Source organism: Acomys minous (genome assembly GCF_964271855.1).
Source record: "Acomys minous genome assembly, chromosome: 1".
Classification (NCBI taxonomy): Eukaryota; Metazoa; Chordata; class Mammalia; order Rodentia; family Muridae; genus Acomys; species Acomys minous.
The window spans coordinates 36,767,447-36,787,428 of NC_140483.1; the positions used below are offsets into that span (position 1 = coordinate 36,767,447).

General features: G+C 41.5%; 1 protein-coding gene across 7 annotated transcripts in view; it reads left to right on the forward strand.

Annotated features, from left to right (window-relative positions):
• The window catches only part of TOR1AIP1 (torsin 1A interacting protein 1), a 35,084-nt gene that overhangs the window by 7,549 nt on the left and 7,553 nt on the right, over window positions 1–19,982 (forward strand). For 3 of the 7 annotated variants that reach the window (XM_084772561.1, XM_084772567.1, XM_084772563.1), the window contains 6 exons: window positions 6,984–7,019; window positions 7,804–7,884; window positions 9,859–9,903; window positions 13,170–13,211; window positions 14,118–14,189; window positions 19,544–19,600. In XM_084772561.1, the coding sequence (XP_084628687.1) occupies window positions 6,984–7,019; window positions 7,804–7,884; window positions 9,859–9,903; window positions 13,170–13,211; window positions 14,118–14,189; window positions 19,544–19,600 (333 nt within the window). The remainder of the gene's footprint in view (window positions 1–6,983; window positions 7,020–7,803; window positions 7,885–9,858; window positions 9,904–13,169; window positions 13,212–14,117; window positions 14,190–19,543; window positions 19,601–19,982) is intronic. The other 4 variants (XM_084772562.1, XM_084772565.1, XM_084772564.1 and 1 more) reach the window with 2 other exon arrangements.

The window sequence follows — 19,982 nt, forward strand, 5'->3', positions numbered from 1 at the left end:
GAGGCAGAGGCAGGTGGATCGCTGTGAGTTCGAGGCCAGCCTGGTCTACAAAGTGAGTCCAGGATGGCCAAGGCTCCACAGAGAAACCCTGTCTCGAAAAACCAAAAAAAAAAAATAAATAAATAAATAAATAAATAAATAAAGCAAGCCAGCTAAATAGGAGGGAAATGAAATTAAACCAAGAAGTCATCGATGCTTTGCTTATTCATCATCAGACTGTATTTCATTCTTTCTCTATGTATTCTTTTAAGATTTATTTATAGCTGGGCATGGTGGTACATGCCTTTAATCCCAGCACTCAAGGACACAGAGGCAGGCAGATTCTGTGAGTCTGAGGTCAGCCTGGTCTACAAAGTGAGTCCAGGACAGCCAAGGCTACACAGAGAAACCCTGTCTCAATATTTTTATTCACTTATTTGTATTTTATGCATATGAATGTTTGCCTGTGTGTGTGTGTTTGTGTGTGTGTGTGTGTGTGTGTGTGTGTGTGTGTGTGTGTGTGTGTGCCTGCCTGCCTGGTGCCCATGGAGGTCAGAAGACGGCATCAGATCTCCTAGAATTAGAGTGACATGTGCTTGTGAGTCACCATGTAGGGGCTGGGAATTGAGCCTGGGTCCTCTAAAAGAGCAGCCAGGTCTCTTAACCACTGAGCCATCTCTTTAGCTCCGGCTGTACATCTTGTAGCTCCCATTAAAAAGATGAAAACAAGCCAGGTGGTAGTGGCGCACGCCTTTAATCCCAGGGCTCTGGAGAGGGAGGCAGGTGGATCTCTGTGAGTTCGAGGCCAGCCTGGTCTACAGAGTGAGCTCCAGGACAGTCAGGCCTACATGGAGAAACCCTGTCTTGGAGGGGTGAGGCGGAGGGGAGATGAAAACAAGCCAGGCACACACCTAAAGTCTAAGCACTTTGGTGGGTTGATACAGGAGGATCAAAAGAAAAAGGGCAGCAAGACCCTATAATCCTGTCTTGGAAAAAAAGAAGAAGAAGAAGAGGAGGAGGAGGAGGAAGAGGAGAAGAAGAAGAAGAAGAAGGAAGAAGAAGAAAAAGAAGAGACGAATTTAAAAAATCTTGCTAGAACTCTAATTAGTGAGAACTAGTCTCAGACTGTTTTTCTTATGTTACTAAGTATGAGAGCAAACTTCTTTTTAACCACTTCCTATGTCAAGGACTGACCTACATACTAGGACAATAAAGAGCTATGAGTTTTGTTTTTTGTTTTTCTTTTTTATATCTCAGGAATACATTAGGTAATGAAAAAGAAAGACAACATTAAAAAATCATTAGAATCTCAACAGTTAGGACTGGGCAAGATTGTGAGATTGAAGCCAGCCTGGGCTACTGATTAAAATGAAAACTAACCATTTCTCTGTGTATGCTTGGCTGCCTGAACTCACTTGGTAGACCAGGCTGGCCTTGAACCCACAGAGATCTGCCTGCCTCTGTCTCCCAGAGTAGTACAGGCGTCCCAGGCGTGCACGGCTACACCCATTCTGTCATAACTTTTTATAAGTGCTAAAATAACAGTTTGTACAGAATATGTAGGAAAAGTACCATACATGGAGAGGTTCAACTTTTTAGTTGGAAATGCATTTGATTAAATGTCAAATATGAAAAACTGCATGGTATGACACAGGAAAAAATGTGAACTATGAATCAGGTAAAGGCAGGGAAGAGCCTTGGCAAATGCTACATCAGTCTGCCTTGGACAGATGTCATTATTTTGCCTTTAAAGACCATGCAATGCAGGAGTTACAACTCTTCGATATGGGTGACACCGCTCTTAGGTTAGCAGTCTTTTTATGGGAGGCCCTGAATGTGTGTAGAGGTCAGAGGACAGCTCGCGTGAGTCATTTTTCTATTATATAGGTCATAGGAAAGGAACTTGGTTTTAGTGCTTAGTGGCAACTGAGTCATCTTGCCAGCCCCATACTGGCTTTTTCCAAGTTATGAGATTGAAATGGCAATGTATAGCCATTTGTCAACTTAGCCTTGACTGTTAATAAATATTTAAGGATATTAATAACATTAATAGAATTCTAAAGAAAAGTCAGTAGATAAACAATTTTCAAAGTATGGATACTTTTTTATTTTTTTTTTGTTTTTTAAAGATTTATTTATTTATTTTAATGTGCATCATTGCTTTATTTGCATGTACACCTGCATGCCATTAGAGGGCATTAGATCACATTATAGGTGGTTGTGAGCCACCATGTGGTTGCTAGGAATTGAACTCAGGACCTCTGGAAGAGCAGGCGGTGCTCTTAACCTCTGAGCCATCTCTCTAGCACCCCCTTTTTCTTTTTTTTTTTAATATTTATTTATTATTGCATATACAGTGTTCTGCCTGCATGTACATATCTGGGCCAGAAAGGGTGTCCAATCACATTATAAAGTATAGATGGTTGTGAGGCTCATTGTGGTTGCTGGGAGGTAAACTCAGGACCTCTGGAAGAGCAGCCAATGCTCTTAACCTCTGAGCCATCTCTGCAGCCCCTTCTTTTTTTTTTTTTTTTTTTTTTTTTTAAGAAAGAGAAGCCTGGGTTGGTGGCCCCCACTTGATCAGCGGAGGGAGAGGCAAGAGAATTATGAGGTTTTGAAGCCAGTCTGGGTTACATAGCCAGACTCTGTCATTAAAAACTGAGCAGAAACCTGACTAAATAAAATTTCAGTATACCCTTTTTTATTACTAGAACTGGAAAGATCAGTTTGTTTTTATCTTACAACACAGCCTTTGTCACCCAGGTTGACCCAGGACTTGTGATTTTCCTGCCTCTGCCTCCAAATCTTGGGGTTGCAGGACTGCATCACCATACCTAGTTTCAATTCAGTATTCTTTTGGTGTCGTCCCCCCCCCACCAAGACAGGGTTTCTCTGTGTTGCTGTGACTGTCCTGGACTCACTTTGTAGACCAGGCTGGCCTGGAACTGACAGCGATCCACCTGTCTCTGTCTCCCAAGTGCTGGGATTAAAGGCGTGTACTACTATGCCCGGCTTCAATTCAGTCTTTATGAATGTTTTATATGACGAATAGTTTATAGAGTAAGCCATTTGTGGTATGCTATCTGAATAATTATATAAATTAAAACTTGTATACAAAAAACTAAATACTATAGTAGCCTAGTACTTTGAAAATAAAACTTGAGGGGCTGGAGAGATGGCTCAGCTGTTAAGAGCACTGGCTACTTATCCAGAGGTCTTGAGTTCAATTCCCAGCCACCACATCATGGCTCACAACCATTTGTAATGAAATATGATGTCCTTTTCTGTCATGCAGTCATGTATGCAAATAGAGTGCTTATATGCACAAATAAATAAATCTTTAAAAAGTAAAGAAAACTTGAAAGGTGAGCATGCTAGTGCATGCCTTTAATCCTAGCATTCAGGAATCACGAGGCAGGAGTTGACGCAAAGAGGGAAAAAAAAGAAAGGAAAAACTTAAGGGGTCAATGAGATAGTTCAGACGGTAATGGTACTTGCTGGCAATAGCAACAACCCAAGTTCAGTCCCTGAGACCAACATGGAAAGAGAGAACCAACTTCTTCAGCTTGTCCCTGATCACACATAGATACTGTCAGTAAGTAAAATGTAATATTTGTTTGTTTGTTTGTTTGTTTTGGTTTTTCGAGACAAGGTTTCTTTGTGTAGCCTTGGCTGTCCTGGACTTGCTTTGTAGACCAGGCTGGCCTCAAACTTACAGCCATCCACCTGCCTCGGCCTCCCGAGTGCTGGGATTAAAGGAGTGTGCCACCACCCCCGGCTGTAAAATGTGATTTAAAACTTTAAACTAATAATAAAATTCAAACAGTAAAAAAGTCTTTAAGAAGTGAAACAGTTCCTCTAGTTCAAAATATAAATAAAATTTAGGTCATATTTTTCTACTCCTGGGTGTGTGTGTGTGTGTGTGTGTGTGTGTGTGGGTGTGTGTGTGTGTGTGTGTGTGTGTTATTGCTTTGAGCTACAGTATTACTATATAGCTTAGGCTGCCTCAGACTCACTGGTGATTCCCCTCCTTAGCCACTCCTGAATACTGGACTCACGGTTGTGCAGCTCCATGCCCGGCAGCTTTGCACTTTACTTTTTTAAAAAGGAAAATGAAGATCAACACTGGGGCACCCCGTCTAAGACAGCGTGTCCTGTATCAGACTCTAGCTCTCTGAGAGAAGCATGGTGTTATTGGCAAGTTTCTCAAAGCGATTGGTTTTCTGTTTTCTGGCAAAAATGTTGACAGGTATATTCTAGATGTTGATTCATAAATGCCACTCTTTTCAGTAGAACTTTGACTAATATTATACTAACCTTATTGAATTGGTGTGAAAATTTCCAGATTCATACTATAATGTTTAGAATCACTTTCTGAAATCATACTTTCACCTGTCAGGCTAAAATGAGCAACATGAAGACCAACTCTCCAAAAGAAAGTTTATTGGGGAATTGCAACTGTTTTACAATTCAAGATCCATATGTCATCAGAGACCCATCCATCCAAGCTAAAGAGCAGAAGGAATCTCAGGCAGACAAGTCCACCTGAGCTGTTTTGAGATAAACCTCACTGGCTACAGGGGGTACTGCAGGAGTCAGTGGATCCTAGATACTGTCTAGTTTAGGAACTTGAGGCAGGGGTGCAGGTTAGCGCCTTAGATAGAGTGCTTTGTCTAGCCAAGTACTAAATCTTAGGTGCCACCCCCAGCACCACTAAAAAAGGGAAGAAATAAAATGACTAATCTGAAAATGTTGTTTTTAAACTCCTTGTTACAGAACTTGTAACCACGCAGCCTCCTGGCCGTCAGTTTACTTTGCTTAGGTTTGGCGTAAGTGACTGGTATGATCCTGAAAGCTTTTAAGCCCTTTGAAGAGCAGGTGGAGATAAAAGCTGAAAAGAAATACTCCCAGTTCTGTAAAGTCTGAGTCGCCCTAATCCTCTACAGTTTTAGTCATTATTTTTGCCCAGTTAGGCCGGCATGGTGGCGCACACCTTTAATCCCAGCACTCAGGAGGCAGAGGCAGGTGGATTGCTGTGAGTTTGAGGCCAGCCTGGTTTACAAAGCGAGTCCAGGACAGCCAAGGCTAACACAGAGAAAACCTATCTCAAAAAACAAAAAAAGAAAAAGACAAACTGCCTGGTGGTGGCGCACACCTTTAATCCCAGCACTTGGGAAGATAGATCTCTGTAAATTCGAGGACAGCTAGGGCTACACAAAATAGCCCATGTAAAAATCCTGAGTCAAAGTTTGGTCAATGTGTTTGACTTGTTTATCTTTGAATTCCCCATTTCTGAAGAGCCCTGATGTACATCACCCTGCTAGAACTGAAAAGGGGAATTTGTTTTTTCAGTTCATACTTCTTTGTCACGCCAGTGCTGAGGACCTGTTTGTTCCTTCAGCGTGTTAAGGTTTCGAAGGAAATAGAGGAGTCTGCCAATAGGAGAGTTGAAATGTGCAGCCCTGTGGGACCTGTAGGGACCTGGACTATTTGCCAGAGTACAATTTGATGTTTTCTGCATACAAATTATATTTAGAGTACAAACAAGTCTCTTAAAAGAATAAGTAAACGTTTATTTTTAGCTAAATATAGTTCTATACACCTGTAGTTCCAGCATTCAGGAGATACGTATATTGGGATGAGAGGTTCAAAGACAGCCTTGACTACATAGCAAATTTGAGGCTATCCTGGGCCATCTAAAATTCTGTTTCAGAAAAGCAAAAACAGCAAAAATTAAAGCTGTGGGACTGGAGACATCGGCTCTGAAGACTGCTTGCTCTTCTAGTAGACCTGAGTTTGTTTCCAGCACCATGTCAGGCAGCTTACAACCTCAGCTGTCCGGGCTCTGATGCCCTCTTCTGGCCTCTGCAGGCACTTTGTTTTGTTTTGTTTTTTAAGACAGGGTTTCTCTGTGTAGTCCTAGCTGTCCAGGACTCACTTTGTAAGCCAGGCTGGCCTCGAACTCACAGAGATCTGCCTGTCTCTGGCTCCCCAAGTGCTGGGATCCTGGGTGTGGGCCACCACACCCAGAAATAGATCTTTTTTAAAAGTACATGTTTTTATAAAACTAAAAACCTACCCAGGCATGGTGGTATACAACTTTAATCTTAGCACTTTGGAGACAAGAAGCAGGTGGATCTTTGTGAGTTCAAAGCTAGTCTGGACTACATACTGAATTCTAGGACTGTCAGGGTTACATAGTAAGATCCTGTCTCCAAAAAATTAAATGAGCCTTCATCTATTTAAAAAATTCTTAACTTTTCCCTTTTAAGATTCCTCCCCAGTCACTGTTAGCAGTTCCTGACTCATTCTCCTTAGGACTAGGGCAGAGAGGAAGGGAGAGGTATTCAGGTCAAGGAAGTGTAGGGCCAGGGAGACTCTCAGCCAGAGGCCTGAGGTCTGTGTTGTACTCACTTCCTCCCCTCCCTCCCTTCGTCCCTCCCTCCCCCCTACGCCTCCCCCCTCTGTCATTCTGTAACCCTTTGTTCGCAGATGGAGTTCAGAGGACCTGAGAAGATGATGAGGATTCTGGTTTAGTCTTAAAGTGTTACAGTTGCCATCCGGGCTAGGTGGCACGTGCCTGCCTGCAGAGGCAGGCAGATATCTGAGTTCAAGGCCAGCCTGCTCCATGAAAAACAAAATTAAATGAATGCCCTTTATTTGTGGCTGTAGAGATGGCTCCATGGTTGAGTGTGCTTACTGCTTTGAGGACGTGTGTCTCAGCACCCATGTCACCTGGCTTACCACTGCCTCTCTCTAGGTCCAAGGGAACCAACTCACATGATTTCTGCACACGACAGACCCATACATATGACTTAAAATTTTAATGAAAGCACTTATTTCTAATATGAGCTTATGTCAGATTTATTTCTAAAGTGATAGATTGTTAGTCATTTTATAGAAAAGTTTCCTTTTGTATTTTGTGTTGGCTTTCCCTTAGCTATGTGCTTTCCCCCCTAAGCTTTACTTTTTGATGTTACATGCTTTATGTCTTTATCTCCTAGAAGCTGCCGGCAACCAACAGGTCAATTTCTCTGAAGGTAATTTCGTTTTCACTATCATGTAATATATTCCCTTTCTTTGTATCAGAAGTAATTGGATAGTGATTTAAGAGGTAAGAGCAGAAAACAGTCTTTTTCTTAAAAACAAAAACAAGCACTGTAACTGTTAAGATACGGCAGGCTAAGTTTGGGTAGAATGGAAGAGGGAAGTCCTTACATACTTTAAAGGGTCCATATCTGGTTTTAAGGAAAACTAATACTTTCTACTTCTTGCATGTGTTAGTCGTGGGTTGTGATACTAAAACCATCAGTTTGAAATTCTCATGACTAGTTTATGAAAAATACAAGCATAAATCTAGTTCATTGTTAAGCCAATATACTTTGAAATTAGTCATTTGGATATTGAAATATTTGTGAGTATATGTGCATTACCCATGGGGAAAAAAAATCAACTGGCCAACATTAGTCATATCTGAAATTATACAGTCAGTTTACAGTATCGTTTCTTCCCATAAGTAAAAGTTTTCCAGTATTTCCTGATCATCTGTTCATTTTGGACTCTGCATTCAAGCCTCAGCGTACAGTTTTTAGACATTATTTGTTTAGGAAATAGTTATGTGGCTGAAAGAACAGCAAATACATGAGCTCAGCTGTAGCTCATTTAGAACGTTGTTATTCCAAATAGGAAGCATAGTAGACAAACAGCCGCTGTGCTGTGCACTGGGAAGCCAGGTGCTTGCACTTTACCGTTAACCTGGGTTTAGTCAGAGCTTTTGAACATGACTGTTAGGACTGTACTAGTGTGTCGTCTGCTTCCTTCTAGGAGAAACCGAAGATGATGTAGAGAGCTCTTACAGTGATATCACTATCAAGGTCCGATCCAGGGCTTCTGTTGAGTCTAGAGGTAACGTTGCTTTATATACGTGTAACTCTTCCCACAGAGCGATCTCTTAGTTAAAATAGGGTTTTAAATAATTTTTAAGCCTTTAAAATTTTTTTAAAATCATTTTTAAAGTTTTATTTTTTTTTGTACATTATAAGTATTCCTTCCTATATATAAGTAATATATGTGATTAGTAATGTGCTATCTAACAAATAGCCTGCTTGAATATTTATGGAAAGATATTTTTATGTTCAAGAGCTACTGCCTGTTTTTGAATTCTGAGAAGTTGATCACATTGATACTAAACAGTCTCAGGAAGATTGCTCAGTTTTAGGATCTTTTAGTATTCTTAGGTAATTACTTTGCCTTTAGGTCAAATTCTTAACCGTGTTGGATAGCACAGAGGATTTTGTTGTTAAAGTATGGCCGTCTGTAATTGTGATGGGAATTTGACTTTAAGTGTACTTTATCAGAGAGTTGATTATAGAGAGAAGTTGCAACTTAAGCTTAAGATGCTTATTTGTAGACACTGTAAATGGATGGCTTTTTTAGTCCCGCAGGCATACTACCTCATGGAAACCTCTGTCATTCTCATGGTTGACATCATCACTTTTCTCATTAAAGATAAGTTCACGGGGCTTAACCCCGGCACTGACTTGAGAGGCAGAGGCAGGGTGTCTGTGAGTTCCAGGCCAACCTGGTCTAGATAGCAAGCTCCAGGCCAGTCAAGGCTGTATAGTAAGACCTGTCTCAAAAAGTGAAAATAGAGATAAGCTTGTGGAGCTGCTGACACCCTGAGGGCAGAGTGCTTGCGTAGCATTTGGGTGGGAAGCCCTGATTTGGTCCTCAGGATTACAGAAAATAAAAATAAAAATAAAAATGTAAAACTCAAAAACTTTAGGCATTTGGTATTTTTTTATATCCTACCCCATTTTCCCTCCATTCTTTTTTTTGTATCTGGATTTTGTTTGGAGAGGCTTACTTTTATTTTATTTTTTTCATTAGACTGGGGGTACTGTATAGCACAGGCTAAAATATTGATCCTCCTGCCTCAGCCCTACCCTGTCCGCAGTGGTTCTGACATTAAAGACATACATCACAGTACCCAGTTGCCATCATGATTATTACTGGTTTGTTTTTATGTGCTAACATACAAAGTAATGGGCTGCTTTGTATATTTTGACACATATAGGCCTTTACACTTTCCTCTTAGTTGCCCCCACTTTCTCTCCCACCCCTCATCCTTCTTACAATATTTAATATTTTTATTCTTTCACAATTTCATACATAGGTAATATTTTTATCATATCCCCCCCATTATCCCCTCCATCAGCCTTTGCCTCCTGCCAAGCTTCTGCTTTTTCCCTTCCTCCTTGGTTTGCGTGTAAGTGCCCCCACCACATTTAATTACGCTTGCTTGCCAGGAGCAGAGGTGGGTGGGAGGTTATTGTGTGGGCGTGGGTAACTTACCAGTGGCTACGCCACTGAGGCATATGACTTCCCTTCCCCAGCAACTGTTAACTGCCTATTAGGTCCTTCTGCCAGGTGGAGTCACCAGCCCCTCCCCCATCTGGGATGGAATGCTGATGGGCCGTGGTCTTGTGCACATGCACTTTAGCTTGATCCTGTCCTCCTTGCAGAAGTCCAGAAGATATGTGTGCTGATACGTTATGCAGCTGAGAATTTTTTACAAAATTATGTACTCCAGGTTATTCCCTGTAGTTTATGTTTCGCTCTGTTGATTAAATAATCACCGTTCTCCTACAAAATGAGCACTTAGAAGTGATACACCAATGGAAGCAGGAGGGAGAACAAGCCTAGTACCCACTCCATTCCCAGTTGGCTCAGTAGCTGGTGATTGGAAGACACTCTGCAGCATCACTCAGGCCTTAGACAAGGAGCCCTCCCCAGGGTCTTTGCTAATGCGGATCTGACTTTTTTTTTTTTTTTTTAAATAGAAAAGAAGTGATACATCAAATACTTTTTGTTTTTTAGATGAAGCCACCCATTATCCAGAATCCCTGTGGAGGTTACCACAGAGTAAGTAGTGCAAGTTTATAGGCCACCCCGTGAGAAGACCTGCCCTGTGCTTGTGTGTTGCGCCTTTGCTTACTTATAACATCGTCGATTGCTTTGTTAGTTCACTGATTCAATGTCTTACAACTTTGAAAGTTGTTATCTTTGTTGTTGCAGTGATAGAATACAAACTGTTAGAAGTAATATTTTAAGATGCAGGAAGCAATGACCATTAGTGACATTTACTTTTGATTTTTTTAGGGGTGCTGAGGGGTACCCAAGTTTTTCTAGTACTTTTTAGGCAAGCATTGTATCATTTTGCTACATTGCAGTTCAACAGTTTTCTTAATGTTATTTTCTATGGCAGAGAATATGTAATGAATATTTGCTCCTTAGGTTAAACAAAATAATAGTGTTTTTTCTTTTTCTATTTTTAAATCAAATCTCAGTATTTGAGTTGTTAATCAACTTATAATATACTTCCATGTAAATAGTCAAAACCCTTTTTTCCCTTCCACATTTCCTTTTTGAAAATATTTTATTGACTCTTTAAGTTGTCATTTTTAAAAAATATATAAATTAGAAAAAAATCTGTTCACATAGGCAGTATTATTAGTTGTGGCCTTTAATACGCTTTTCTAAACAGTACTACTTAGTATTTGATGATAGAGTGTGTATGTGTGTACACATATATGTCCATTATTTTCACACCCACTTTTTGTTTTAAGGCCTGTTCTCACTGAATTGCCTAAGCAAGCCTTAAACGTGCAGTCTTCTTGTCTTAGTCTCCTAAGTTTATAGACTTGTGCCTCTAGGACTGGCTGTGTCTAGTTTTTCAAGAAAATATATCATTTTGTTTGGTTTCTTTATATCTGCCCCCCCCCCCCCCGAGACAGAGTCTCTCTGTGTAGCCTTGGCTGTCCTGGAACTCACTCTATAGACCAGGCTGGCCTCGAACTCAGAGATCCATCTGCTTCTGCCTCCTGAGTGCTTGGATTACAGGCATGCACCAACCCTGCCCGGCTCAAGTATGTTGTTCTAGTTAGGGATACTATTGCTGTGATGAATCACCACAGCCGAAAGCAATTTGGGGAGAAAAGGGTTATTTGGCTTACATATCCAGAGTCACTGCCATTGAGGGAAGAGGCCTGGTAGGAACCTGGGACAAGAGCTGATGCAGAGGCCATGGAGCATGCTCCTCATGGCTTGCTCCTCATGGCTTGTTCATCCTACTTCCTTCCTTCCTTCTTTCCTTCCTTCCTTTCTTTCCTTTTTGTTTTGTTTTGTTTTTTTGTTTTTCGAGACAGGGTCTCTCTGTGTTAGCCTTGGCTGTCCTGGACTCACTTTGTAGACCAGGCTGGCCTCGAACTCACAGCAATCCGCCTGCCTCTGCCTCCCGAGTGCTGGGATTAAAGGCATGCGCCACCAGGCCTGGCTGCTTTCTTTCCTTTTTTTTTTTTTTTTAATTTAAAGTTTTCTTTCTTTTAAGATTTATTTTATGTATATGAGTATGCGGTCTTCATGCACACCAGAAGAGGGCATCAAGTTGTGAACCACCATGTGGTTGCTGGGAATTGAACTCAGGACCTCTGGAAGAACAGTCAGTAGTGCTCTTCACCACTGAGCCATCTCTCCAGCCTTTATTGTGCTTTCTTATAGAACCCAGGAATACCAACCCAGGGATGGCACTACCCACAGTGGGCTGCCCCCTCCCCCATCCATCACCAATTAAGAAAACGCCTACAGGCTTGTCTACAACAGTTTTTATGGAGGCATTTTGTCTGTTGAGGTTCCCTTCTCTCAGTCGATTCTAGCTGTGTCAGGTTGACATAAAACTAGCCAGTACAAGCATATATTGCATTTGTATATAGAAAAAGTAAAGTTCAGAATGAATTTATGTAGATACCTATATGTTTCATCATCAGTGGATAACTTATCTTTTCAGGGAAGATTTTGATGCTTACCTAGGTCCCATTGCATCATTTTATAATTATCCTTAAAAACCTGAAGTAGCATCTTTTGCTTCGTGGCTTTGTAGTGCCCACAGATTTGCATATGTGATAGGTATTGCTCTGTATTACACGGTTCGTAATTACTACTGCCTGTATTTGTTTGCTAGTTTCACTACTTTTTGATATGTAATCTTGTAGAAATTATCAATTTTGTTTCCCCCCCTATTTATAAAGAATGGATAATAATTGTTACCACATTAGGTATAAGAATTAAATAATTGCACTTGACACATAGAATACATTTAACCTGTTTCGTTGTTATTTTTCTATAATAAACCATCCATGACCAAGACAACTTTCAGAGCAGTGGTTCTCATCCTTGCTAATGTTGCAACCCTCTAATATAGTTCCTCATGTTGTCGTGGTCCCCAACCATAAAATTATTTTGCTACTTCCTAACTGTAATTTTGCTACTGTTAGGAATCACAATGTAAAGACCTGATGTACAGAATGTCTAATATGAGACTCTTGTGGAGGTCACGACCCACAGTAGAGAGCCGCTGTTCTAGAGGGAAGGGTTTACTCGGGTTTACAGTCCAGGACAGCAGAGTGCAGGCAAGGCAGCAGGAGTAGCTGAGAGCACACATCCCAGACTGCAAGCAGGAGGCCGTGAGAGCACACATGAAATGTCACAAGTTGTCCCCCCTCCAGTGACAAACTTTTTTCAACAAAGCCATGCCTCCTAAGCCTCCCCAATGAGGGCTACCAGCTGCGACCAAGTATTAAATGTTGCCCTGAGACCCATGGGGAACAGCCTGGTTAGGTGGTTGACTGGCTTTTCTTTGTCCTTCCTGTGCTGGGATGAAAGCCTCACACATACTGCAGGAGTGCTCTGTCGCTGAGCTCTATCCTCAGCACAGACATTATTTTCAGAGTGACGATCCTAGAGCTGATGTCTTATTATTGTCCACTGAGTGTTTCTAAGCTTAGAAAAATGGAAGAATAGGAAGGGGAAAATGACCCAATGGTTAAATGTGCTTGCAGAGGACCAGAGTTCAGTTCCTAGCACCACAGTGGACAGCTCACAACTATCTGTACATCTTACATCTTCAGAAGATCTAAACACCTGCTTCTGCAGGCACTGCCACCCGGGTGCACACATGCATGCACATGTGCACACAAAAAATACTTAAGGGAGAAAATATATTTATTGTATGTTCGACTGGTCACAGGTTGGATTTGGTTTCTTTATCCGGAAGATAAGTGAAATGTGTGTATAACATCTTTTTGTTTTTGTTTCCCTGTAGTGTTTGACTTTGCTCCTTTTTTGTGTCCTAGGTGAGGCCTTCGCAGCTTATGAGAATCAGCCTTCAGTGCTGAGTAAGTGGTTAATAATCTGCTCTGTTTCAGTCAGCCCTGTTCCTTCCTTTTCAGCCAATAAAAAGTTCTAACATGGCCAGGCACACGCCTTTAATCCCAGCTAAGACAGGAGGATCTCTGAGATCTTGGTTAGTCTACCCTACAGACTGAGTTCTAGGACAGCCAGGGCTACACAGAGATACCTGTCTCAAGAAATCAAATAAAGTTCTAATACGATTTTTAGCTCATTTCACCTTGTCGTCGTTGTCGTCGTCTTGTTGTTGTTGTTGTTGTTGTTGTTGTTGTTGTTGTTGTTGTTCTTCTTCTTCTTCTTCTTCTTCTTCTTCTTCTTCTTTGTTTTTTGTTGTTGTTGTTGTTGTTTTTTGAGACAAGGTTTCTTTGTGTAGCAATTCTGGCTATATCCTGGAATTCTTCTGTAGTCCAGGCTGGCCTCAAACTCACGGAGATCCACCTGCCTCTGCCTCCCAAATGCTGGAGTTAAAGGCATGCGCCACCACTGCCCGGCCCTTCTCCACTTCTTAAAGCCATCCCACAGTGGTACTTTATGGAGTAGTTACTCTGTGAGGTGGTGCTCTCTTTAGGGCTGGCTAGCCTCAGTGATTTACTTGTAGGATAATTGCCCAACTTTTCTTAATGTAGTTAGAATACAATGGAACAGTTTTGAACTCAGTCCTAGAGACCAGAGTAAAGACATACAGCTCAGTTTTGTCTAGTAAGTGACTATTTCTTGCCATGGGAAGGCTTTTGTCTTCACCGATCTGATCCCATGAAATTATCTTTTACTTCAGAGACTTGTATTTGTCCTGCCTGCTGTCCCCCCTTTCTGTTAGATTTATTATAAATGTTGAACTATGGTATAAACTTAGAAAGTATATGAAATGATGTTTTTCTATGTTTTTGCTTCAGGCTCAGGATGTCAAAAAAACCCTCAGCAGAGGGTTGAACAAGCCCTAAGAATGAGGACTAGAATGGCAGCGTGTGAGTAGACGCCTCACTTTTTCACTATACTTCTATTGAATTACTAAGTACTGAGTTCTTCGGATGAGTCCTAAAGGTCAACTCTGGCTCCTTGATTGTCTTCTTGAGCACAAGTGCAGTGTAGAAAGTGGCATGAGAAAAGCAATGGATGGTGCTCCCAGGCCTCCCAAGCTCTGGCAGCAATGGCTTGTGCATGACAGTGGAGGTGTGCACCTCTAATAATTTAAGGAGTGTGTGTGTGTGTTGATGGACGCCATATAGATAAACACCCCCCACCACACCCCCACCCCGGCAACCTTCTTGGCCCATTATTCCATGCCCTAAAAGCTGAAAGTCACAAATAGTATTTTCATGATCGTGTTCAGGGAAGAGTAAATGTCACCGAATCTAAGAAATACCAGTAGGGCTGGGTGTGGAGGCACACGCCTTTAGTCCCAGCACTCAGGAGGCAGAGGCAGTCGGATCGCTGTGAGTTTGAGGCCAGCCTGGTCCACAAAGCAACTCCAGGACAGCCAAGGCTAGCACAAAGAGAATGCCCCCCCCCCACCAAAAAAAAAAAAAAGAGAGAGAGAGAGAGAGAGAGAGAGAGAGAGAGAGAAATACCTGTAAATTGATTGATAAAATGACCATGCTTTGAACTCAGTCTGTCATTATTTCTGTAGAAATACATTCACATCAGTGCTAATGATGCAGCTAAGGAGCAGGGCACTTGGCTAGCGTACTTGAAACACTATTTTAATCATATGCAAGAACAAAGGGGAAAAAAAATCAAGTCAGATATAGCAAATCCTGTCTATGACTCCAGTGTGTGGGAGGCTAGAACAGGAAGGAGAGGTCATGTCAGCCTAGGCTTTAGAACAAGAACCTATGTGCAAAATCAACCAACCACCAAAAATGTAATGGTTATGTCTATTTTGGCCGTATAAAAACATCCACTGTATTTCTGCCTTGAATGGTGCTTCTCTGCTCGCCCTTCCCACAGTACACCGTTTGCTTTTGGCATGGGCACAGTGTTTCACTGTATGGCCCGCACTGCCTGGAACTCCGTCACGCAACCTCAGCCGCTCAGGGTTAGGAGCGTAGGCATGCACCATCACACCACGGTGGTAGGTCGGATCCCCTTTTTCCTATCCAACCACAGTAGCTCTTTTGCTCCTAGATTGGCTGACTAAACTGATGGAGGTAATCTCTAATGACCACAGTTCACTTTCCTTTAGCAATAAGCTTTATTCCACACATAAATGAGTTATTTAGCTGCTGCACAACGTAATGCCCTTCTCTTGGCTGTTATTTCTTAACGTTGTGTATACTTAATATTAGAAGACCATTCCCTCTTATAATTTGTTATTTATTGCCTCTTAGGAAACCAAATACTAATTATTTAGCATATTAGAATTATGTGTAGCCAGAATTACAATTAAAATCTAGGGTTTTTTTTCCTATTAAGTTAGAGAGACAGCATCTCTCTGTATCACCCTGGCCATCCTGGAACTCACTATGTAGACCAGACTGGCCTCAACTCAGAGAGATCCTCCTACCTCTGCCTCCTGGGATTAAAGGTGTGTACCACCACACCCAATTGAAAATTAAATCCTAAGAAAAAGCTCCTGAAAGTAAAAAAATGCAGTAGTCTGTATACCATGAAAAATTTAGAGCTTCTTGGGTTATTTCTTAATTTTTTTTTTTGTTGTTGTTGTTTTTGTTTTTCTGAGACAGGGTTTCTCTGTGTAACCTTAGCTGTCCTAGACTCACCTTGTAGACCAGGGTGGCCTCAAACTCACAGCATCTGCCTGCCTCTGCCTCCCCAGTGCTGGGATTAAAGGTGTGCGCCACCACGCCCAGCTATTTCTTATTTCTTAATATTGTATTCTAGGCAATAAATAGCAAAGAAAAGATTTTAAAACTTTTTTTAGATTAAATTTTTTAAAAATTATTTTTGTGTATGTGTGTGTGTACATGACCTAGTAAAGGGCTTTGGTTTGGAACTGGAGCTACAGGCAGTGGGCCCCAGGGACTGAACCTGGGTTCTCTGCAAAAGTACCAATTGCTCTTCTTAGCGGCTGAACCATCACTTTAGCTCTAGAATTTTTTCTTAATTGTGTGTTCTGTATTTGTACAGTACCTCCAGAGGTCAGAAGAGGGTGACAGATCCCTTGGAGCTAGTGTTTATGAGCCACCTGATGTGGGATTTGAAACTAATATCTCTACACACACACACACACACACACACACACACACACACACACACACCTTTCTTTTTGTTTTTTGAAACATGGTTTCTCTATGTGGCCTTGGCTGTCCTGCACTCACTTTGTAGACCAAGATGGCCTCGAACTCATAGAGATCTGCCTGCCTCCGCAAGTGCTGGGATTGCAGGCATTGCACCACTGCATCCAGCACTCTCCAAATCTCTTTAAACTTTTATTTTCTCAAAGACAATACGCATTACAAAAGGAAAAATAATTATGTTGGACATTTGTTTGCTATGTAGCAGTGCTGCGGCTGTTGTTGGTTTTGTTTTTGTGAGAACGACTCTTACTGTATAGCCCTGGCTGGCCGGAAACAATGTAGAGAGCAGATTGACCTGCAACCCTCAGAGATCCCTGTGCACCGGCTTCCCAAGTACAGGGATTAAAAATCAGCATGACCGGCCTAGCAGGTTTTTTTTTTTTATCACCAAATACGTAGCTAACTTTAGAATTTTATGTTGCATTCCTACGTCATCTTACATTAGTATAATATTATGACGTAGGTACTTATAACTAGCATTTCCATGTGTTCTGTTGAGCTTGGACAGAAAACTTGACAGAAAATGGCCATACAAGAAGTGTGCGCACGTCGAGCTGAGCACAGTGGTGCATGCCCATAGCCAGGCTGCTGAAGTAGCTGCATGAAGACAGCTGGGCTGTGTGCCCAGGCTAATGGAGAAGGAAGATCATTAGTCCCTTAACAAAGTTTTATTTAGGATAAAACAAGGGAAAGGAGGAAAATACGTGTAACAGTGAACAAGGCCTGTGGCAGCTCTGTAACAGCCTTTATACAGGTTACTCTTCAACCCAAGAGAGTAGTTTAAACATTTCCCCGGATGTTTTTCTTTGTTCTTCGGTTGCTGCTGTTCTGGTTTTTGGACAGGGTCTCACAGAGCCAACGCCAGCCTTCTCCTCCTCCTCCTCCTCCTCCTCTTCCTCTTGCTGCCTCTTTGAGCGCTGTGATCACAGGTGTGCGCCATCATGCCTAGCTCAATTCTCCCTGTCTCATTTTTCTTTTCAGCATTCTGAATTTCATATTGCTCTGTCAGCTGTGTATTTCTGCTTGCTGTGGTGGGGATATTTTTTAATGTCGGTGTTTCAGAACCTGGAACTTGATTTCTTGTTGTCATCTCATGTTAGCACGAGTTTTCCTGGGTATAAAATGACCCAGTTGAGGTTTTGATCTGCATCCTAACCTTTTGGCCAAGGTACAGTCAATGTCTGTACTTCTTTCCACTTAAAATATGTCTAGAGAAATTAGGTTTTTAAAAAAAGATTTGTTTATTATGTATACAATGCTCTGCCTGCATGTACACCTGCACACCAGAAGAGGACATTAGATCACATTATAAATGGTTGTGAGCCACCATGTGGTTGCTGGGAATTGAACTCAAGGCCTCTCTCCAGTCCTGAGAAAGCAGATCTTTTTTGTTGTTGTATTTGTTTGTTTTTCAAGACAGGGTTTCTCTGTGTGGCCTTGGCTGTCCTGGACTTGCTTTGTAGACCAAGCTGGCCTCGAACTCACAGTGATCTACCTGCCTCTGCCTCCCAAGTGCTGGGATTAAAGGCGTGCACCACCATGGCCGGGGAGAAAGCAGATCTTTAAAGTGTGCTTTGAGACCTCTTGAAAGGGGGAGCACAGTTACCAAGTTTAGCGTTAGAGCTCTTGGGTTTTAGCTCTCAGCTCCTCCACTTTCTCATTCAAAACTTCCTGCCCTCCAGCTTTCTTACTGTCAGAGGCACCTGTACCTTTAGCTCAGCACTATGATGAGTCCCCTACTTTAAACACAGTTTTTGAGTTTTACCACATAATTGCTAATGCTTATTTGTGTCATGTACAAATCAGCAACTGTGGCAGGTTCATGGCCTTCAACTCTTGACTTTTATGGGGTGATTGCTGCTATAATCTTGGGACTCCAAAATCTCTATAAGTTTTCGTGTTTCTCTTACTGCCTCTAGTGATTTTAGTGAGAGAGACAGAGTTTAACCTTTGGGCCATGTCCTACCTTAGCGGTTTATACATAGCAGACTTAAAAGTATGTTTATGATTTATGGATTATATACACAGTGCATGTGGTACATATTTAAAGCTATTTGTCACATCATCATAAAGTAGAGCATCACAGCACTGTCATGTATTCCATTTGATACTTGTGACCATCTAACGAGGTACGTAAGAGGAACATCTGATGTATTTGGGACATTTTATTGATTTTTAATAATGCAACCACAACTTCCTGGCATAATTTAAAAGTTTCTAATAAAGTTTCTTGAGCAGAACTAATAACTGAAAAACAATATGGCTCTTAGAGTTAAGATGCCATTTTGTCCTACTTGGTTGTTGAGTGTTTTGGTTTTGTGTATGTTTTCTGGCAATTTCTGTATCTTAGGAGTGGTGACTTTATTCCTGTGGTCTAGCCCAGTCTTCCTCAAGTAGAAGCTGTTAATAAGCACAAGGAAGATCGTTTATGTATTCAGAAGTTGTCCCTATTAAAGTTACTACAGGAAGTGGTCGATGGCTAAAACAGCAAATGGAGGCCAGACCAGTGACGTTGCTAAGCCTGTCTGTCTCCTGAAACAGGTTTGGTTTTGTCTTAAAAATATTAATTAAAATTCTAAATGGTCAGAGTCCCCAGAGGAACTATTTCAGCCATTCTAAGATAGGAAATGAGGATTTAAGATTGAGTTTTCTGTGGGGACACCTTAGTCCTTGTAATTTAGTAATCTATGCTCTACATTTCCCTTCACTTTACAGCAGTTTCACCAGGAAGTGGTTTAGTAAATGGCCATTTCCCAGATGATGTCATGCTTTGTCATGGTGGCCTTATCTTCTTTGACCTCTTACCTTTCTTCCAGAGTTTCCTGTTCTTATTACATAAGCTGCAAGGCTTTCTCTCAACACTAGTGTTTAAATGTTCACTCTGTACTGGATCAGTGTTGCTGCAATTAACTGTGAAGGAGCCTGCGGTGTAGCAGGCATTCGCATAGTCTGCCTGGCCTCTGCCTTCTTTTGGTAGAATTTTCATTTTCTTTCTCTAATGTAAATAAGTGGGCAAACAAAACATAAAATTGATGGTCTTTTGAAATTATTTTTTTTTATTTTAGATAACAGCATTCAGGAATCAGACTATAGAGTCCAGCCTCCATCAACCTCCAGCCATCGTAAGTTTATCTGTTCGTTAAGTGTGTCCAAACTTGGTGGCCTGTATTTGTTTTAACCCTTTTTTGACAGCTGTGTGACACAATGGGTTTGAAGCGTCATATGAGCATTTCCATGGGGAAAAATATGTATTTAATTCTGTGTAGGCAAACTATATGAAACATCCAGTTTCTTCTTGATTTTATTGTTCGTAATACCAAAAATAAATGCTGATAAGGAGGGCGAAAGAGATTGTTTAGCGGGTAAAAACCTTACTGTACAAGCTTCTCACCACCTGAGCGCAGAACCCACATGAAGGAGGAGAGAGAAGTGACTCTACAAAGTTATACTCTGACCTACGTTTACACACCATGGCCTGTGCACACACACATGATACTAACAAAT